Here is a 17,821-nt window from a genome sequence, read left to right as displayed (position 1 = left end):
TGAATTTAATTTTCATGGACCACATTTATCTAGTGCTTACAGTATGCAAAGCTCTTCTTAAAGTACCTTATTCATTCCCAGTCTGATGGACCATCCACCTCTCTCTCTAAAGCTATCATGCACACAGTTCATCCCTATAACACTCCATTTGACTTCTCTTCTTTCTTCCTAACATCTGAATCTTATATGACTCCACAATTTGGTGTTTTAGGAAACCAGACACAGACGTTACCCCTATGCAACTCATCTTCAGATCCAACAAGCTCTACCCTACCAGAAAAAAGTACAGTTGCCTGCATAGGTAAGAATCCATGAATAATCTTTGAAACTTTTCCCTGTCCTTTGGAATGCATTTTACTTATATTTTCTTTTCTTTCCTCAGGTAGTGGTCAGCTCCGCCTGGTGAATGGAGGAGGTCGCTGTGCTGGGAGAGTTGAGATCTATCACGAGGGCTCCTGGGGCACCATCTGTGATGACAGTTGGGACCTGACTGATGCCCATGTGGTGTGCAGACAGCTGGGCTGTGGAGTGGCCATTAATGCCACTGGTTCTGCTCATTTTGGAGAAGGTACAGGGCCCATTTGGCTGGATGAACTGGACTGCAATGGAAAAGAATTTCATATCTGGCAGTGTCATTCCCATGGTTGGGGGCAGCATAACTGTAGACATAAGGAAGATGCAGGAGTTATCTGTTCAGGTAAGTTCCCCACAATCCCTCTGGGCATAGCTACATAAGAAAAGACTGAGATAGGGCAAAGGGTAGTGAGGGATAGTCATCAGAGTGAGCCCCTTGAAAAGCAAGTCAGGGGGAACAATTGCTGGAGACAGATCCCAGAAGTGTGAATTTGATGAGTTAATTCTACCTCTTGTGCAAGGTACTATATTAGAAAGAGAAGATTTTAGAAACAGGCTTGTATATCATGAAAATGACAATGAATTTAATAACTTCTTTTATAAATTCTTTTAAAAAATTCTTTAGAAATATGGAGCTGAAAGTTTGGTAAAGATTACATGGGTAATCATAGTAAATACAAAGAAATACATTAAAAGGAAAGAGAAGGGCAGGCCATGATGGCTCAGCAAGCAGAATTCTCGCCTGCCATGCCTGAGACACAGTTTTGATTTCCGGTGCCTGCCCATGCAAAAAACAAACAAACAAACCAAAGGGAAGAGAGGAAATACATTCAATGCACCATTGTCCAGAAAATAAAGAGAAAATAATGACCATTCCCAAGTAATTTTTCATAGAAGACAAATGACACTTTCTTGACATACTTTACCATAAGAATCCACTGTTCTGGTTTTATAGGCGTGGCAAGCTTTAAAACTATTGTGCAGTAGGAAAATGTATCACTTGTGAGAGATTTAGGGAAATGGTATTATGACTCACTGACTTAGGGAATTGAATAGCTCTGTATGCCAGAAAGGATACTGATATAATTCTTATTTAATAACATAAAGCTAGTAAAGGACATGCTCAGCAAAACCATGAAGTGTTCAGAAAAGGAGCTATTTCATTTTAAAGTAATACACAGAAATACTGGATTTGGTACCCAGATGCCATAGTACCTACTCCCCCAATTTTAACTATCAAGGACAGTTGCAAAAAATAAATAAACAGAATAGGACACTTGAAGCTAAAATTACAGGAACTTAGGGAGAAAATACAAACTGCATTTCCAAAAGGCTCTCAGCCTTTGGTTAATATCTGGAAGGTAGCTTAGAATCTTTGATGACATTCTAGACAGGTCCTGAACTCAAAATCCAAGAACAGAAAATCATAAAATAAATGCTAAACTTCTAAAATTTAGTACATTGTCTAGAAGTTTCTGAAGAATTACTTGTAATCGACATACTATACCTATATTTGAAATTATTCTCACTGAGGCCTCTGAGTCTCCTGAGAAGATGTGAAATTACTAACTGTGTTTTACCCCAGAGTTCATGTCTTTGAGACTCATCAGTGAGAGCAGCAGAAAGACCTGTGCAGGACGTCTGGAAGTTTTTTACAATGGAACCTGGGGCAGCATTGGCAGGAGTAATATGTCTGCAACCACTGTGGGGGTGGTGTGCAGACAGTTGGGCTGTGCAGACAAAGGGAGCATCAGTGCTGCATCTTCAGACAAGACAATGTCCAGGCCCATGTGGGTGGACAATGTACAGTGTCCGAAAGGACCTGACACACTATGGCAGTGCCCGTCTTCTCCATGGACGCGGAGACAGTTCAGCCCCTCAGAGGAGACCTGGATCACATGTGCTGGTGAGCTCCATTGATCTATATGAAAATTCCACTCTGCAGCTCCATGCACATCTTCTGAGAAAATGCCTTAGTTTTTATATTCCTATTCTTGACCCTGCTTAAATTCTTAGATCTAACTAAGTAGAGTTGGGTCAGTTCTCATTAGTGCCTGTCGTACTTGGATGGCATAGTTGGTTTTATTTCATTTCACCTGCAGGGATTCACAATCAGGGATCATTATTCCAAAGAAATTCTCCATGAACAAATGAAGAGCAGAGAATATGTGATTCAGTATTTAACTGTTAAATGATCTACCTTATTCCTTCAAATATTATCTTGCTGTGTTTATATAAGGAGAAGCAGTCAGAAAGACCAATTCTGCAGTCATCCTCTAGATTTAGAAGACCTACACCTTCTAAAAGTGTAGATTTCTACCTTCTAAAAGTAGATTTCTAACTAACTGGCAATTTCCCAGGCTATTTGCTATTTGGGAAAACTTAATATTGTGTGCTGCACAATGTTAACTTTATCCAATTGACATTTCTTGAGTTACTATGATTCCAGTTGTCAGGATGAAATACATAGTTTTCTGAAAGGACATATGCTTTCTTAAAAAGTACATTTTGTAAAAACATATGTTTTAAAATGCATATTAACTGTCCAAAGTTTTAAAGCAGAAATTTTTTAAAACATGATTTCAAGTAACATCATAGAAGGTTTTGTCTTCTTTGATGAAGAAATAACCTAAGTGTCTAATTTTACAGACAGGATAAGACTTCAAGAAGGAACCACGAATTGTTCTGGACGTGTGGAGGTCTGGCATGAAGGTTCCTGGGGGACAGTGTGTGACGACTCCTGGGATCGGGAGGATGCTGAGGTGGTGTGTCAACAGCTGGGCTGTGGCTCAGCTTTAGAAGCACTAAAAGAAGCAGCGTTTGGTCAGGGGACTGGGCCCATATGGCTTAATGAAGTGAAGTGCAAAGGGAATGAGTCTTCCCTATGGGATTGTCCTTCCAGACCCTGGGGACACAGCAATTGTGGACACAAAGAAGATGCTGGTGTGAGTTGTTCAGGTGAGTACCTGGGGCCTGGAGTCTCGGGAAGCAACAAGGGTGTGGGCAGCAAAGAGCATTGCATAAAAACTAGATGTATCAACACAGGGAGCTGCTGGATAGAATCATGGTGCTTCTATCTGAAGGAATGATTCAAACACTTGTTATGTGTTGGTCTTCACCAAGGAAAAGCATAAAGCCTATATATAGCCTCCTACAGATGCCAGAGAAGAGTACATGTGGAGGGACTCTAATTTTAGATGTGTGTTTGCAAGCTGCCAGAATGCAATGTACCCGAAATGGAAGGGCTTTTTAAAAGGGAATTTAAGGTGCACAGGTAGTTCAGAGGTTAGAATGCCTACCTTCCATGTGGGAGGCTTGAGTTCAATTCCAAGACCATGCACCTCCCCCAAAAAAGGGGGGAATTTAATAAATTACCACTTTACAGTTCTAAACTTATAAAAATGTCCAAACTAGTGCATCCAGGGAAAGATACCTTAATTCAAAGAAAGCTGATGGTTCAGGAACACCTCTGTCTGCTGGCTAGTCACATTTCTGGCGTCTGCTGGTCCCTTGCTCCTGGGTTCTGTTGCTTTCAGCCTCTGTTCCTATGGAAGTTCCTCACTTTGCTTCTCTGGGGCTGGCTTTCATCTCTTGGCTTCTCTTGGCTCTCTCCATGTTCTGGCTTGCTTAACATTTAATGGCAACATCTGCTGGGCTCCAAATATCCCCAAACATCCATGTCTCTGTTCTCCAAGTGTTGGCTTTTGTATCAGCTCTGCTCTATAGGCTCTGCCATTTCTGTCATTTCTGGCTTTCTCCCAAATGCTTCCTCTTTTACAGGATTCCAGTAAACTAATCAAGGCCCACCTGGAATGGGTGGAGTCACATCTCCATGGAAACCATCTAATCAAAGGTTAACACCACACACACAATTGGGTGGGTCACATTTCCATGGAAATAGTCAAAAAGATTCCCCCCCACACACACACAATATTGAATGAGGATTAAAGAGTTTGGCTTTTCTGGGGGTACACAAACAGATTTAAATTGGCACAAGGTGAGAGGGAGTTGTTGTACTAAGGGTTCGGAAAAGGAAATAAGAATATTCCTTCAATATCTTATTCCCAGAGTTAAGCCTCCTGTCTTTTCTCCTACAGGAATTGCAGTGACCAAAGAATCATCAAATGTCACAGGTATACTACAGGGTTTATGAAATGGGACCAGCTGTCCCCATTATTTGGAATCTCTCTTGTTTAGGGACTTTGGGTCCCTGTATCTGATATAAGGAAGAGATGGTAATGAGAGAGCTAGCTCTTTTAACTAAGATTTTATTACCTCATTTGAAATTTCATTTTGCCTAGGTCACTCATCCCTTGTTGCACTTGGGATCTTTGGGGTTATTCTGTTGGCCCTCCTCATCGCAGTCTTCTTATGGATTCAGAAGCAAAGACAGAATCAGCGGTTTACAGGTCTGAGCTAAATGATGGTCCCTACAACCTATCTACAGGAAAGGGGGTCCTTGGGATAAAAAGGAAAAGTTGGACTCAATTATAAAATGACCAAAAAGATGAAGCTTAGAAGTATGAGCAGTTTTCCAGGATAGAGGAAACAAGATTTCATGGCAGAACAATAGGCTTTGGATGCACTGATGATTCTTGTGTTCTATCTGGATATTTACTAGGGACATTATGGAACCAGTAGTTTAGAATGAATATACTATATATGCTTATTTCCAAAACATTTATTTGCACTTACTATACTATCCTAATCACTAACTTTACTGTTGTGTCATGCAATGTGCTAGACTCTGAAGGTACAAATGTGGCTAAGAAACTTTTTGTCTTCATGGAACTTCAAGTCTAGTGGACTGTATTGTAGTATTACACATTAATACAAATAAGGAAGAAAAGCAACACAAAGAAGAGAGCAATTAACTAAAAGGTCAGGGGGAGTGTTGATCCTTCAATGGAGTTTTTGAGACAAACTATAAGTAAAGAAGTTCAAAGGTCTGTGTGAGGTACAGTCTAAGGAAATGTAAAACAAATGTAAAGCATGGCACAATTTTTGTTTTTTGGACTAGAAAAAAGGGAAGGACCAAATTATGAACTTCTCACATTCAATGATAAGAAAATGAATAGTCACTAAAGAGTATTATGTAGGAGAGAGAAATAAGCTGTCTTGTAGAAGGATCTCTTTATCTACTAGACATCTGAGGGATTGAAAAAGGGCAACATTATTGACAGGGAGAGCATTTTAAAATATTTGAGATGAAAGATGAAAAAGACTTAAGCTACAGTGAGAACAGAGTGGGGAGGGCAGACTTCAGAAGAGATTTTAGAAAAAGCTCCAGTGAACTAGAGAACCCACTGGCTTCCTCAGAGAAAGAAACTGTGCTGTGAGATGGTGATGATAGGAGGGTTTAGTCACATGTCTATTGCATTTGGATATGCAACATTATAAAGAAAATTTTGGTAGTAGAATGGGATGGAAACAATACAATAACATATATAAAGATTAGATATGTCCGTACTGCTGGAGAAAAGCCCATTTAATGGAAGGAAATTTGCATTATGGCCTGCTGATCTGTAACCTTAGAACTTTCTTGTCAGTTTCCTCAAGAGGAGAGAACTCTCTCCACAATGTTCAATACCAGCAGATGAATTCTTCCATGAAGGCAGATGATCTGGACATGCTGAACCCCTCAGGTCTGTGAGTTCTTTGAGGGTCCATAAGCCCAGGGCTCTAGACAGTGTAGGTGGAGTTGAGGCTGAGGTATTCTACTTTGCTTAACAATGGAAAGAAATCTAAAAACATAATAGAAAGTTTGTGTTGCATATAAGGAAAAAAGAAGAGAAAAACTGAAAATTATTTTTAGAGAATATTCTAAGAATATAAAGTGCAAACGTAGGGAAGCCTCTGGCTTAAGAGACCTATGATTATTTCTGACAGAGGCACAAAGAATCATGTAGCAGAATATTTTCATTTGGATCTCATTTAATTAAAACAGAAATTAATCTAAAAGGCTATCATCAGTGACCATTTACTTTTTCATATATTTCTCAATTTCTTTCATTCCAATTTCCCATCAATCCCCTTTCTCTAACTTGATATTCACATAGGTATCCTAAAAAATCTAAAAACTTAAATTTTCTATATATTTATCCCAGCAGAAACATCGTTATTCAAGGACTAACCTTATTTCCCATTACACAATTCATTTTATTTTCTTCCAACTTCTATTTAGCACCAAGGCACTAGTCCTGCCTCTGGACAGTGTAACTCTGCTGGGTTGGAAGAAATATTCCAGTACTCATTGTCCTTACCACATGAAGGGTTGATACCTTCTCAATGTTCCTTACCTTATGAGAGAAGTCTGCCTCACTTCTTTAACCCAAGGGATTTAACATTTGTTGCTATTATGTCAGGAAAATGTATGTGAGAGATGGGAAAGACACCTAAGTCACACTCATCCACCCTCCTAATAGTGGACAGAGGTTTTAGATTCTCAAAGAGCTTCTGAGGTACTTTAAAGTGTTGTCTGATTTATTTTCCAGTAATGATTTTCTTCCTTTCAGAAAATCCCAATGAGTCACATGGTTTGAGTACTGCTATACTAATTTCTGTGTCTAAATCTTTTTTATTTTTGGAATGAAAAGGGAGCTGTTTTGGGTCAAACTAAGAAGAAAAATGGGAATTTATAACCCAGTGAGGTGAGTGTACAAAGTTTATCCATCATTATTCAAAACAGTCTTCCTTTTGGAGACTGAGGATGCCTCTGGTCTTAACTCAATAGTTTGCCTAAAGTTCTTGGCTATAGTGTCCTCATGATGCCTTTGGTTTAGTGGTAGGGTGAGTAGCCTAGTCTTGCCAAAGGATAAGAAAGCTCTACATCAGAAGTGTGGATAATAACTTCTGATATTGAGATCTAGGAGGTTTCTCTAAGGATCATCCTTGAGACATAGTTTAAGATAGTTAAATGTAGTCTCACAATCTACATGTATTAAATATATCAAATTGTTCTTAAAAATGCTTAGTATCAGGGGGTGCGGGGTAGTTCAGTAGAATAATTCCCACCTGCCATGCAGGAGACCCGGGTTTGATTCCTGGCCCATGCACTTCCCCCCAAAAAACAAACGAAAAACCACAGACAAAAATTTCCACTCAATGGAAAAAGAATGAAATGTGACTCCCACCATACAGTACACAAAGAAACAAAACAACAACAGCAAAAAACAAATGCTCGGTACCAACCGCTAGCAAAATATGGACAAACAATCACATCACATATCAACCTAGTATTTAAGGCTTATATTCAGTAGTGTCTAAAATGTGAGTAAATCTAAGAACTACTTCCTTAAACGAACTGATATTGCAAGGTTGACCATCAGGTTAGGGGATTATGTATCTGGTGCTGTCACCATCCACTGAATAATAATAGTTTTAAGACCTCTACACCTAGACAATAGAATTTATGAAAATCAACTCATTTGTACGTTATTTGGAAATGACATGTATAGTATATGAGAATCTGCAGAAAATAATGCATGATGACATGATTTTACATTGTACTAGGAAATTGTAACAAAAATGAGTTTTTATTATAAAAGAAGCAAATTAGAGAGAAATTTGTGAAAAAAGTACAAGGAGATCTATTTTAGACATGAATTTAAGATTAATAAATATTAATTTGTATACTGATTGAAAAAGAAGTTAATCTATTTTAGAATAAAATAAAATATTTTTTAAAATCACATCTGGAGAGAGAGAGAGAATCTCCAGAACAAGAAGCTGAAAGTAATGAAACCCAGAAGAGGAGAGAGAGATGAGCAGACAATGCCATATGCTTTGCCTGGTGATAGAAGAGCCAAGCCTCACCAGCAGCCAGTCTTCAGGAAGAATGCATTGCCTTGATGATACCTTGAATTGAACATTTTCTGAGCCTCAGTCTAATTGGAACAAGATGAATGACCAGGACAGAGGGGGCATTAGCCCCTCCAACAAATGATGGCCTCAGACACTGGGGCTGTGGTCACCTTCCTTTCCATGACACCCTTGGACTCTGTGAAGGTACGCATGCTGTGTCTCAGCACCCGTTGGTGGCCAGTGTCTGGAGCCTCACCTATACCTAACAGAAGTGCCTTCTGCACTGCAATGGTGTCCTGGAGCCTCTGTAACTGTGCCCAAAAGGTGCCCACTGTGCCACCTGGCTTCAGGACTCCACCCGCTTCACTGGTACAGTGGATGCTTTTTGAAGATTGTGAAGCAATCCCCAGTCCCTGTGGAGTATCTGGCCACCCTAGTGATAACTGTGCCAGTCCCTGCTGTCTACCTCACCACATACAACCAATTAAACGTTTTCCTGTGTGGCCAAGTTCTGACCTTTGATCTTTATGCACCCATGGTGGCTGGCCTGATGGCCTGCCTGGGCACTGTGACCATGATCAGCCCCCTGGAGCTGAGGCCGACAAAGCTGCAGGATTAGCATATGTCATATCATGAGCTGTGTATATGTCCCTAGGTACAGTAGCTCAGGGTGACTGGAGCTCACTGTAGTTGAACTGAAGTCCCACTGCCCTGTGGGATGGGCCCTTTTCAGCCCTGTTCCGATTCAATTATGAGCTGAAGTGCTGACTGAGTGGACTCAGGCCAAACGACCAGACATCCCTGAGCATCAGCTTTTTGGCTGGTGGCATCTCAGGGACAGTGGCAGCCATCCTGACTCTGCCCTTCGACATGGGAGGACACAATGCCAGGCTGCATGGAGCAGTGGAACCCATGCAAGTGACACCCCCAAGTGTTGACTCCGTCTGGCTGCTGCTACAGAGGATCCGGGCCGAGTCAAGCAGCAGGAGCCTCTTTGCAGCCTTTCTCCCAAGTATCATCAAGGCCACTCCTTCGTGTGCTATCGTGATCAGCACCTATGATGTGGGCAAAAGTTTCTTCCAGAAGCTCAATCAGGAGTGGCCTCAGAGCCCTTGAAGTGTCCCAGGGATAAGGACCCCATCTCTTCCAGGGATGGGGCAAAGCAGTCAGGAGGAGACTGAGCCAAATGCTTTTTCCTCAGCACTGAGTAGAGGGGTCTTGTTTTGCTTCCCTTCCAACCATAAGCCCCAGGGGTAGGGGCTGCTTGCCCCTTTGGGCCCCCTCTGGTCCTCCTCAGGCAACTTTCTTCCTGCTGCTCCCCACTCCCAAGCATTATTACTTTCCCATCCATATGTTCAAGACCAAATCTGCTAATCACCCCCACCGCCTTTTTTTTTTTACCTCTGTGTTTACTGAAGCTGGGCCTGCCCCCAAGAGCCAAAAATCCTGGGACTGTTTCCATCACCCCCCATCCTACCCCTGTTAATTCCTTGTCTAAAGTTGAACTTAAAAAAAATCACATTTGAAAAACAAGACAGCAAAATATATAGTTATCCATTTTGAAAGTATATATAGAAACATTTATGAATCTTAGAAACATTTGACAAAAACAAAATTTACCTTCCAAAAGTACATATAATTTGGGAGAAAACCTGGAAAGAAAGAATATATATAGGCTTATATTTCCATACATATATGCATATACTAATATATATATAAATATAAATGAAACATATATATATGTAGATGAATACATATTGGGAATATATAACAGTTTTTTGTAAATATAGCTCTTGTTCTAAATTCGTATATACGTTTAGCAATAACAATGATAAATCTATGCAAGGAAGGAGAAATTTGGTACATAAATTATGAGTAAATCTTTTTACGAGTTTATAGTGATGTCGGGAAAGAGACAGAAATCACATCTGTATAGCCATGGTAAAGACTGCACAGGACAAAGAAGTAATTATATTTGCCTAAGAAAGTTTGAATAGATTGTGAAAATGTGATGGTCAAGTTAAACATGAAAGACAACTGAAGGCATGACATGACACAGCGTGAACAAAATATGGGGGCATAAGAGAAGCACACTTTGGGGGAACAGTAAGAAGGCACTCATTCAAAAACACATATTGAACATATTTATGGTGACACATAGTTATCCTGAGCACTGAGGATACAGATTTGGAAGTTACTAGTGTTAAAAACAGGATAGCTTAATGGGAGAGCTCACAGTTTATGGATAGAAAGAGAAAAAGTTATATGGAGAGATGGGTACTGATGAGAATCCAATTTGGAAAGACTGCTCAGGCCCTGTAACGAATGGTTTTCTCAGCTATATATCAAGTTCACATTTAATTTGGGGGACTTTTGGGGAGCTGGTGGGCTTTGGAAGATTAAGCAATGATAAATGATCAGATTTTTACTTTATAATTTACTCTTATGAGGAAAGTATAATAAAAGAAATAAAAAGCAAACAAAGCAAGAAAATGTGTAAAAAAGAAAAGGTGGTGAAATAAGTTAGTAAATAAAATTTTCTGGGTTAAAAAAACAATTTTGTGAACTGCTACACATTTCAAAATCATACACAGCAAAGTACCTATTTTTATTACAGAAATAATGATAAATATGGATTGAGGCAAAGGATAAAAGTTGGAACTCTACAAAATATATAAAATATATAAATTTAAAGTGCTATATCTCTAAAATGCAAAAAGGTAACTAAAATATGTAATACATCTTATCAGTTATTAATACAATGACAGATATCCAATGGATATCTGATAAAAGATATGAAAAGACAATTCTCACAAAAGGAATTTCAAATGACCAATAGACATAGGAAAAAAAATTCTCAAAATCACCAGTCAGTGTATTTGGGCAATTCAGATTATAATTAACAACGAGATATCACTAAATATATATGTATTATATCAGACTAACAGAAATCAAAACCACAACATCAGGAAAATGCAAATCAAAACTACAGTGAAAATAAAAACAAAAAAATAACCACAGTGAAATACCACACTTGTTAGGATGGCTATTATTTAAAACACGTGCACAAAGAAAATAAGAGTTGTCAAGGTTGTGGAGAAGTTGCAACTCTTAAACATTGTTGGTGGCATTGTAAAATGGCATAGCTGCTGTGGAAATCAGTTTGGCATCCTCAGGAAGTTGCAAATAGAATTACCATAAGACCCAGGAATCCTATTTCTTGGTATATACCCAAAAGGAGTGAAAGCAGGAACTCAGATACTTGTACACCAGTGTTCATAACCGAAAGGTGGAAGCAACCCAAGTGTCCATCAAACAATGAATGGATAAACAAAGTATAGTATATACATACAATGGAATATTACTCAGTCATGAAAAAAGAATGACATTCTGGTACATGTTACAATATGGATGAACCTTGAAGATACCATGTTGAGTGAAATAAGCCAGACACACACACACAAAGCAAATATTGTATGATCTCACTAATATGAAATACCTAAAATTAGTAGATTCCATAGAGAGAGATAGTAGATAGCAGGTTACCAGAGACCAGGGGTAGGGATAAAGCAAGAAGGAGCTGTTACTTAATGCGTGCAGAGTTCCTGTTTGAAGTGACAGAAAATTGGGGATAATGGATGTTAGTGATGGTAGTACAACGTGGTGAATATAATTAATACTACTGAATTGTACATTTGATAGTGGTTAAAATGAGAAAGATTATGTTGTATATATGTCACTACAATAAAAAGATTTTTAAAAGCCAACAACACTATTTATTGCTGGTGAGAATAAAGAGAAAAAAGTAATTTCAAACCTTGCTCTTAAAAATGAGATAGGATTTAACAAATGAATATGAATGCTGAATCATTAAATTGATAGCTCTTTTAGTCTCCAGTATTTTAGAGCAGCTAGAAGTAAAAACCTAAAATTGTGAAATTGTAACCTATGTCAAACTCTGAAATATGTTCTACAACTAATTGTGGTGCTGTGCTTTGAAATTTATAGCTTTTTTTGTATATATGTTATTTTTCACAAAAAAATAATTTAAAAAGTTGATTGTGGTGATAAAAAAATATTTAAGCCCTCTAGCCTCCTATATTCTGGTGTAGCTAGAAGGAAAATATGAGAGGATCTCTCTCAAACTCTGGGACCTGTCCTGTAACTACTTGTTGAAGAGTGCTTTGAAAACTATTGATTTTTTATTTCTTTGCTTTGTATATATATTACACTATACAATAAAAAAGTTAAAAGTCAAAAAAATGAGAAGGAGGAGAACGAAGAGTCAGGCCGAGACCTTCAACAGTACCGGAGTCAGGCTAAGCAACTCTTTTGAAAACGGAGTGAACATTCCCCCACCAGGTGTACCTTGGAAGCAGGAGCCGTGACTTTTCACTACGTTATTGATCAGGGGGTGTGTTGCTTGGTTTTGTGTGAAGCTGCCTTCCCTAAGAAGTTGGCCTTTGCCTACCTAGAAGATTTGCACTCAGAGTTTGATGAACAGCATGGAAAGAAGGTGCCCACTGTGTGTAGACCTTACTGTTTTATTGAATTTGATACCTACATTCAAAAAACCAAAAAGCTTTACATTGACAGTCGTGCTCGGAGAAACCTAGGCTCCATCAACACTGAACTGCAAGATGTGCAGAGGATCGTGGTGGCCAATATTGAAGAAGTGTTACAACGGGGAGAAGAGATGCGCTCTCAGCATTGGATTCAAAGGCTAACAATTTGTCCAGTCTGTCCAAGAAATACTGCCAGGATGCGCAGTACTTGAACTTGTGTCCCACTTATGCCAAACTTGCAGCAGTAGCTGTATTTTTCATCATGTTAATAGTGTATTTGCGATTCTGGTGGCTGTGAACTAGTGAATCTAGTCACTGGAAAGGATCACTTAGAACCCAGCATGTGTATGTTTTCAGGAAGCTGAGCTCACAGGGATGTGTATTAGAATCCAAGTGGAACTTCGGCCTCTAAAGACCTTGCAAGAAAAGACGTGTCCTGAAAATGAAAGGTCACACCTCATTTAATGAAGCTTAATCCGATGTGGAAAGTTTCTTTTGGGGGCAGAGGCTTTCTCTGGGTGCTAAACCATGGATGTTATTAAGGATCAGTAAATAATTGTTTTATTTTGTTTTTTCCCTCCCAGTGTTTTACATTTTAAAAATAGCACTGACTGGGGCATTCTCATTCTCAAATGAAGCCATCAGTGAGATTTGGTTTTAACCAACCTGTACTAGCAACATTCTGAATTCCTTAGAGAAAGCAGCCCTATTGGAAGTTTTGACTCTAATCAACATTCCTTTTGTTGGTGACATTTGTGATTTTCTATAATCTAGATTTTTGATGCCCTTTCAGACAAAACTCCAGTATGTGAAGGTTAATTGCTATGCTGCACAGATCTTGTCTATCGGTCCAGTAGGAAGTTAACTTTTGCTTTCCTTTTATGATATTTTGCTTATTGCACAATTATTTTAGGATTAAATGAATTATATTAAGATACCTTGAAATTATATTATAACACTCCTTAATTAGGAAGCTAAAATCATTTTCATTTACTTCTTAAGCAAAAGACTTACATTAGTTGGGCCATTATTAATTTTATTTTTCAGCATCATATTTATATTAATATAAAACAGAATATAGCATATGTGTGGTCACAGGTCTGTGGCTTAATGAGAAGAAAGGTTCAACTATAGCTTTGTCTCGCCCCTTTGTTACTTTCCCCACTATTGCTTTCCCCCTCTGTTTTCCTCCTCCATAATTTGCTAACATTTTAAAAATTCCCCTATGCCCAGTAGTATCATGTCCCATAAACATCTTCCAGGGTATTTTCAAATTTCAAAATGAAAAAGGTTTAGCTATATAGCGAATTAAATTTAAAGTTTTTGCAGAGATAATAATCAGACTACTACATACTTTTATCTGAGAAAGTCTTTGAGAACTTTTGTTCCTGTGTCATTTTGTATAAATTCTGAGAATGTCTAGATAGATAACTCATTTACAATGGCTTCCATTAACTAATATAAGTACCTATGATTTTTCCCTATTTTGCTCAGGGATGATGGGGAGTTCCTTTTACTTTTGGGGTTGAATTTTTTAAAATGGGGAGATAAGCCTTTTAAATATTTTTGCAAAGGTCTACAATATAACCTGTAACTCTTAAATAATGAAAATATTTCTTTAACTTATACAGGAAAAGGAGCCAAATTCTTATTTCTCTGACATCTTTGGTAAGCAATTTTCTCACTCAAAGGGATAATCAAAGCTACTGTCCTATTCATGGTAGAGAAAAAAAAATTTTGTTTCCTTATGACAAGACAAAAAGAAATGGTTATTTTATTCCTGATAATTTACAGAACTAGAATTAAGAAAAAAAAAAATCCCCATTTTGGACCTAAATCTGTTATTGGAGTTTTGTGCATGAAATATTAAGTTACTTTCTTAGAGAAAATTAGTGCTTTTAAGTCCCCAAAAGGCTTGTCCCTAAGTAATGATGTTGGTAGCAAAAGCCTTTGAAAGGCTGAAATTCTAAGTAGTAGTACCATGGCATTTGGTGCTTCTATTGGCGTGGAGAATGGCAGCACATGTTGAGTTGCACGCTGCAACCTGATGATTAGCAATGAAATAAATATTTCTAGAATGTTAAAAAAAAAGTGATTACAGCTGAATCACTGCCTTAGAACCAATTGCATTTCTGGTCCCACTGTAGTCCTACAGAATAGAAGTAATTCCTACGCACACTGAAATTCAAAATTCATTGCATTTAAGTTTTCTATTCAGGAAAGTAGTATGCTTTTTAATATATGTGCGTTGTCTCTGTGTGTGCTATAATGTAATGCATTCTGCCATGTACTTATGTGTCAAGAGGAAAATAACATTTTTCTATTTATAGTTTTAGTTTGGCCTTTAAAACACCATGATGAAGACCTGGTCTACTGAAAAAAGCAAGAATCCACCTAGTTCACTCAAGACTGCAGTTGTTTCCATGGAGACCTTTGTCTCCTAGTATGCCAAAGACTGCTGCTGAATTTATAAAAATGAAGTTGGTAAATGTGGCTACTTAATGTTTTATATAAGATTTTCAAGGGGGTTGAATAAATATTACTGATAGGAGCTTGTCTTAGATTCATTGTTCTTGATTTTTTGAATTTCTGAATGGGCATCCTGACATTTCAGGGTTTCATAAGTGCAACATGATGTCTTTTCATTTGACAATGTTTTCATTGGCATATAATATATATTTTCTTGTTTCATTTAAATTATGATTTCCTTCCATAACCAGATCAAAATTGATTTATTTTTCCTTTATTTTTTTAAAGAAAGGGATAGTTAATTACTAATGAAGGCTCTGTTAATAGTATATAGTTAATTTTCCAAGACATGACTCTCATTAGTTCTTTAACTGCTTTTTGTCACTGTAATTCTGAATCACTGACATCAAATACACAGCAAAACCTGGTAAGGATGCAGGCTCAATGGACCAGTTCTTCATTTCTCAGGATAATATAACTGAAGCTGAAATGAATGCATCAATTATGTCTTTTTAATCTAAATACAGCTATTATATTGAAAGGACTTATTTTTACCATCAATAATTACCCATGTTACATATTAACATAAAGAAATATAGCATTTAAAGATTTAACTTAATTCAACACTAAGCTTAGATAAAATCTGCTATCTTATTTAATATCCCAATCTCAGATACAAATTGATTTTTAATCCTCAGTATCCAGGTACTCCATTCTATTTTCTCTGACATTAAAAGGCTTCAAAGAAACTGTCTGTGGAAATATGCCATTTGGCATAAATTGATGAAATTATTTGTTAATTTATACATTTATCCAAAAAAATTCATTAACACTGTGGTAGTTTGAAGGTGAAAGGACTCCAGAAGATCAAGTTCTTAAAGCTAACCCATTCCTGTGGGTGTAAACCTATTGTGGGTAGGACTCTTTGACTTGGTTATTTCAGTTGAGGTGGGCTCCAGGTAGGTCTTCATCCTTTATAAAAGGATAAATACAGAGAAAAAGACCAGATGTTGAGAAAGACATACACAGAAGTTGAGAGAGATAGCCTCAGTAACAGAGAGGAACACACTGAAGCCAGAATCTGAAAGTAATAAAATTCAGAAGAGAAGGGAGAGACCAGTAGATGCTGCCATGCCCCTTGCTTTTGACAGAGGGGTCCAGGTATCATCTTGAAAGTGCCTTGATTGGGATATTTTCATGGCCTCAAAAAGTATCCCAACCAAAATATCCTCAAAATATAAGTGCTTATAAACTAATTAATTCCCTTTGTTAAAAAGCCAGTCCATTTCTAGTGTATTGCATTTTGGCAGTATTAGCAAACAAGCACCCACAATTTGTTCAGGTATTGTGCTAGTGACTTAAGTATAAATAGATGATAACAAATGAGCTTTTCTTCAAAGATATCACAGTCCACTGGGAGAGGAAGTGTTAAATAATACATTAAAGTCAGTAATGGATGTAGGTACCAGTCATTATATGAAAGCATATACTGAATCCAATGGAGCTTGTAGCCGATGGGCACCAGGAAAAAAGATTCTTCTAGAAAAATCTGATACAATCTTTTCTTATCCACCCAACTCACTTTTTAATGGTTTATAAAAAGGAGGAATTGAGCATTTGAGGTAGAAGAGAACAATTAAAAAACATATAACAAATTCAGTAGGAGTATGTATGTGAATCTTGAGAGTTAAGGGCAAACACCAAGGTCATATTACTCATGTAATTAAGTTTATTTTGCTTGATCATGAAGGATGAGACTGAAATGATAGCTACTCCTGTGTGATCAAACTTAATCTATAGGCAATTGGTTGTAATGAAGAATGCAGTGTGATTAACTTGCATTTTATACAGCTCCCTCTGATGATTATAGGAAGGGAAATATGTCAAAGAAAACAATTATACTTATTTTGTGTTTTCTTGTGGGCCAGATGTTAATTTTTTTTCACTTCCCCAAATGAGGTCTATCAAAATATGCTAGCTCTGTTTTCCTTCAGTAAAAAGTTTAAAAGAAAAACCATGTTAAATAAGATTTTTAAAAAACTGATGCATTGCAGAAAATGTAGCTTATCATATTACCTAAGTTGTTACTAAGAAGGCATGCATAGATTCTTTCTGATAAGTAACTGGACAGAAAAAAAAACTAAATAGTGGAGTTTTGTATATTTTTATACCAGCCTTATTGAGATATAATTCACATACCATACAATTCACCTATTTAAAGTGAACAATTCAATAGTTTCAGTATATTCACAAAATTGTGCAACCATAGCCACAGTCTAATTTTAGAACATTTTCATCACTCCAAAAAGAAAACCCATACCTATTAATAGACACTCCCCATTGCCCCCCAGCTACTCCCAAACCCCAGTCAAGCATTAATATATTTGCTGTCTCTATACAATTATACAAAATTTATCTATGTTGTAGATAATTTATCTATGTTTACCCCAAATTTGGTGGCTGAAAGCAATGCAGATTTATTATCCTACAATTCTGGAGGTCATAAGTATTAAATGGGTCTGCAGGGCCGCATTTTGTCTGGAGACTCTGGGGGGAGTCAGTTTCGTTGCCTTTTCCAACTCTGAAGGGCTGTTGGCTCATGAGCCTGCATCACTCCAACCTCTGCTTCC

The 17,821-nt window shown here is 37.6% G+C and overlaps 1 protein-coding gene and 2 pseudogenes across 3 annotated transcripts in view; all 3 read left to right on the top strand.

The window, feature by feature from the left end:
• Positions 1 to 15,294, top strand: part of CD163 (CD163 molecule) — a 44,487-nt gene extending 29,193 nt beyond the window's left edge. The window contains exons 9-18 of one of the 3 annotated variants that reach the window (XR_013179520.1): positions 212 to 301; positions 383 to 697; positions 1,940 to 2,260; positions 3,004 to 3,312; positions 4,452 to 4,487; positions 4,656 to 4,763; positions 5,904 to 5,999; positions 6,951 to 7,004; positions 14,354 to 14,390; positions 15,053 to 15,294. Coding sequence is in view for 2 of the 3 variants with exons in the window: in XM_077169934.1 (XP_077026049.1) it covers positions 212 to 301; positions 383 to 697; positions 1,940 to 2,260; positions 3,004 to 3,312; positions 4,452 to 4,487; positions 4,656 to 4,763; positions 5,904 to 5,999; positions 15,059 to 15,099 (1,316 nt within the window). In the remaining variant the exon portion in view is untranslated. Of the gene's footprint in view, positions 1 to 211; positions 302 to 382; positions 698 to 1,939; positions 2,261 to 3,003; positions 3,313 to 4,451; positions 4,488 to 4,655; positions 4,764 to 5,903; positions 6,000 to 6,950; positions 7,005 to 8,054; positions 8,280 to 14,353; positions 14,391 to 15,052 lie in introns of those variants that run through there. The other 2 variants (XM_077169935.1, XM_077169934.1) reach the window with 2 other exon arrangements.
• On the top strand, positions 8,296 to 9,758 carry LOC143691448 (mitochondrial glutathione transporter SLC25A39-like; annotated as a pseudogene).
• On the top strand, positions 11,792 to 14,342 carry LOC143689806 (vesicle-trafficking protein SEC22b pseudogene; annotated as a pseudogene).
• Positions 15,295 to 17,821: the final 2,527 nt, after the last annotated feature.

Source organism: Tamandua tetradactyla, chromosome 7, assembly GCF_023851605.1.
Source record: "Tamandua tetradactyla isolate mTamTet1 chromosome 7, mTamTet1.pri, whole genome shotgun sequence".
NCBI classification, from domain to species: Eukaryota; Metazoa; Chordata; class Mammalia; order Pilosa; family Myrmecophagidae; genus Tamandua; species Tamandua tetradactyla.
This window is presented reverse-complemented; position numbering and strand designations above follow the sequence as displayed.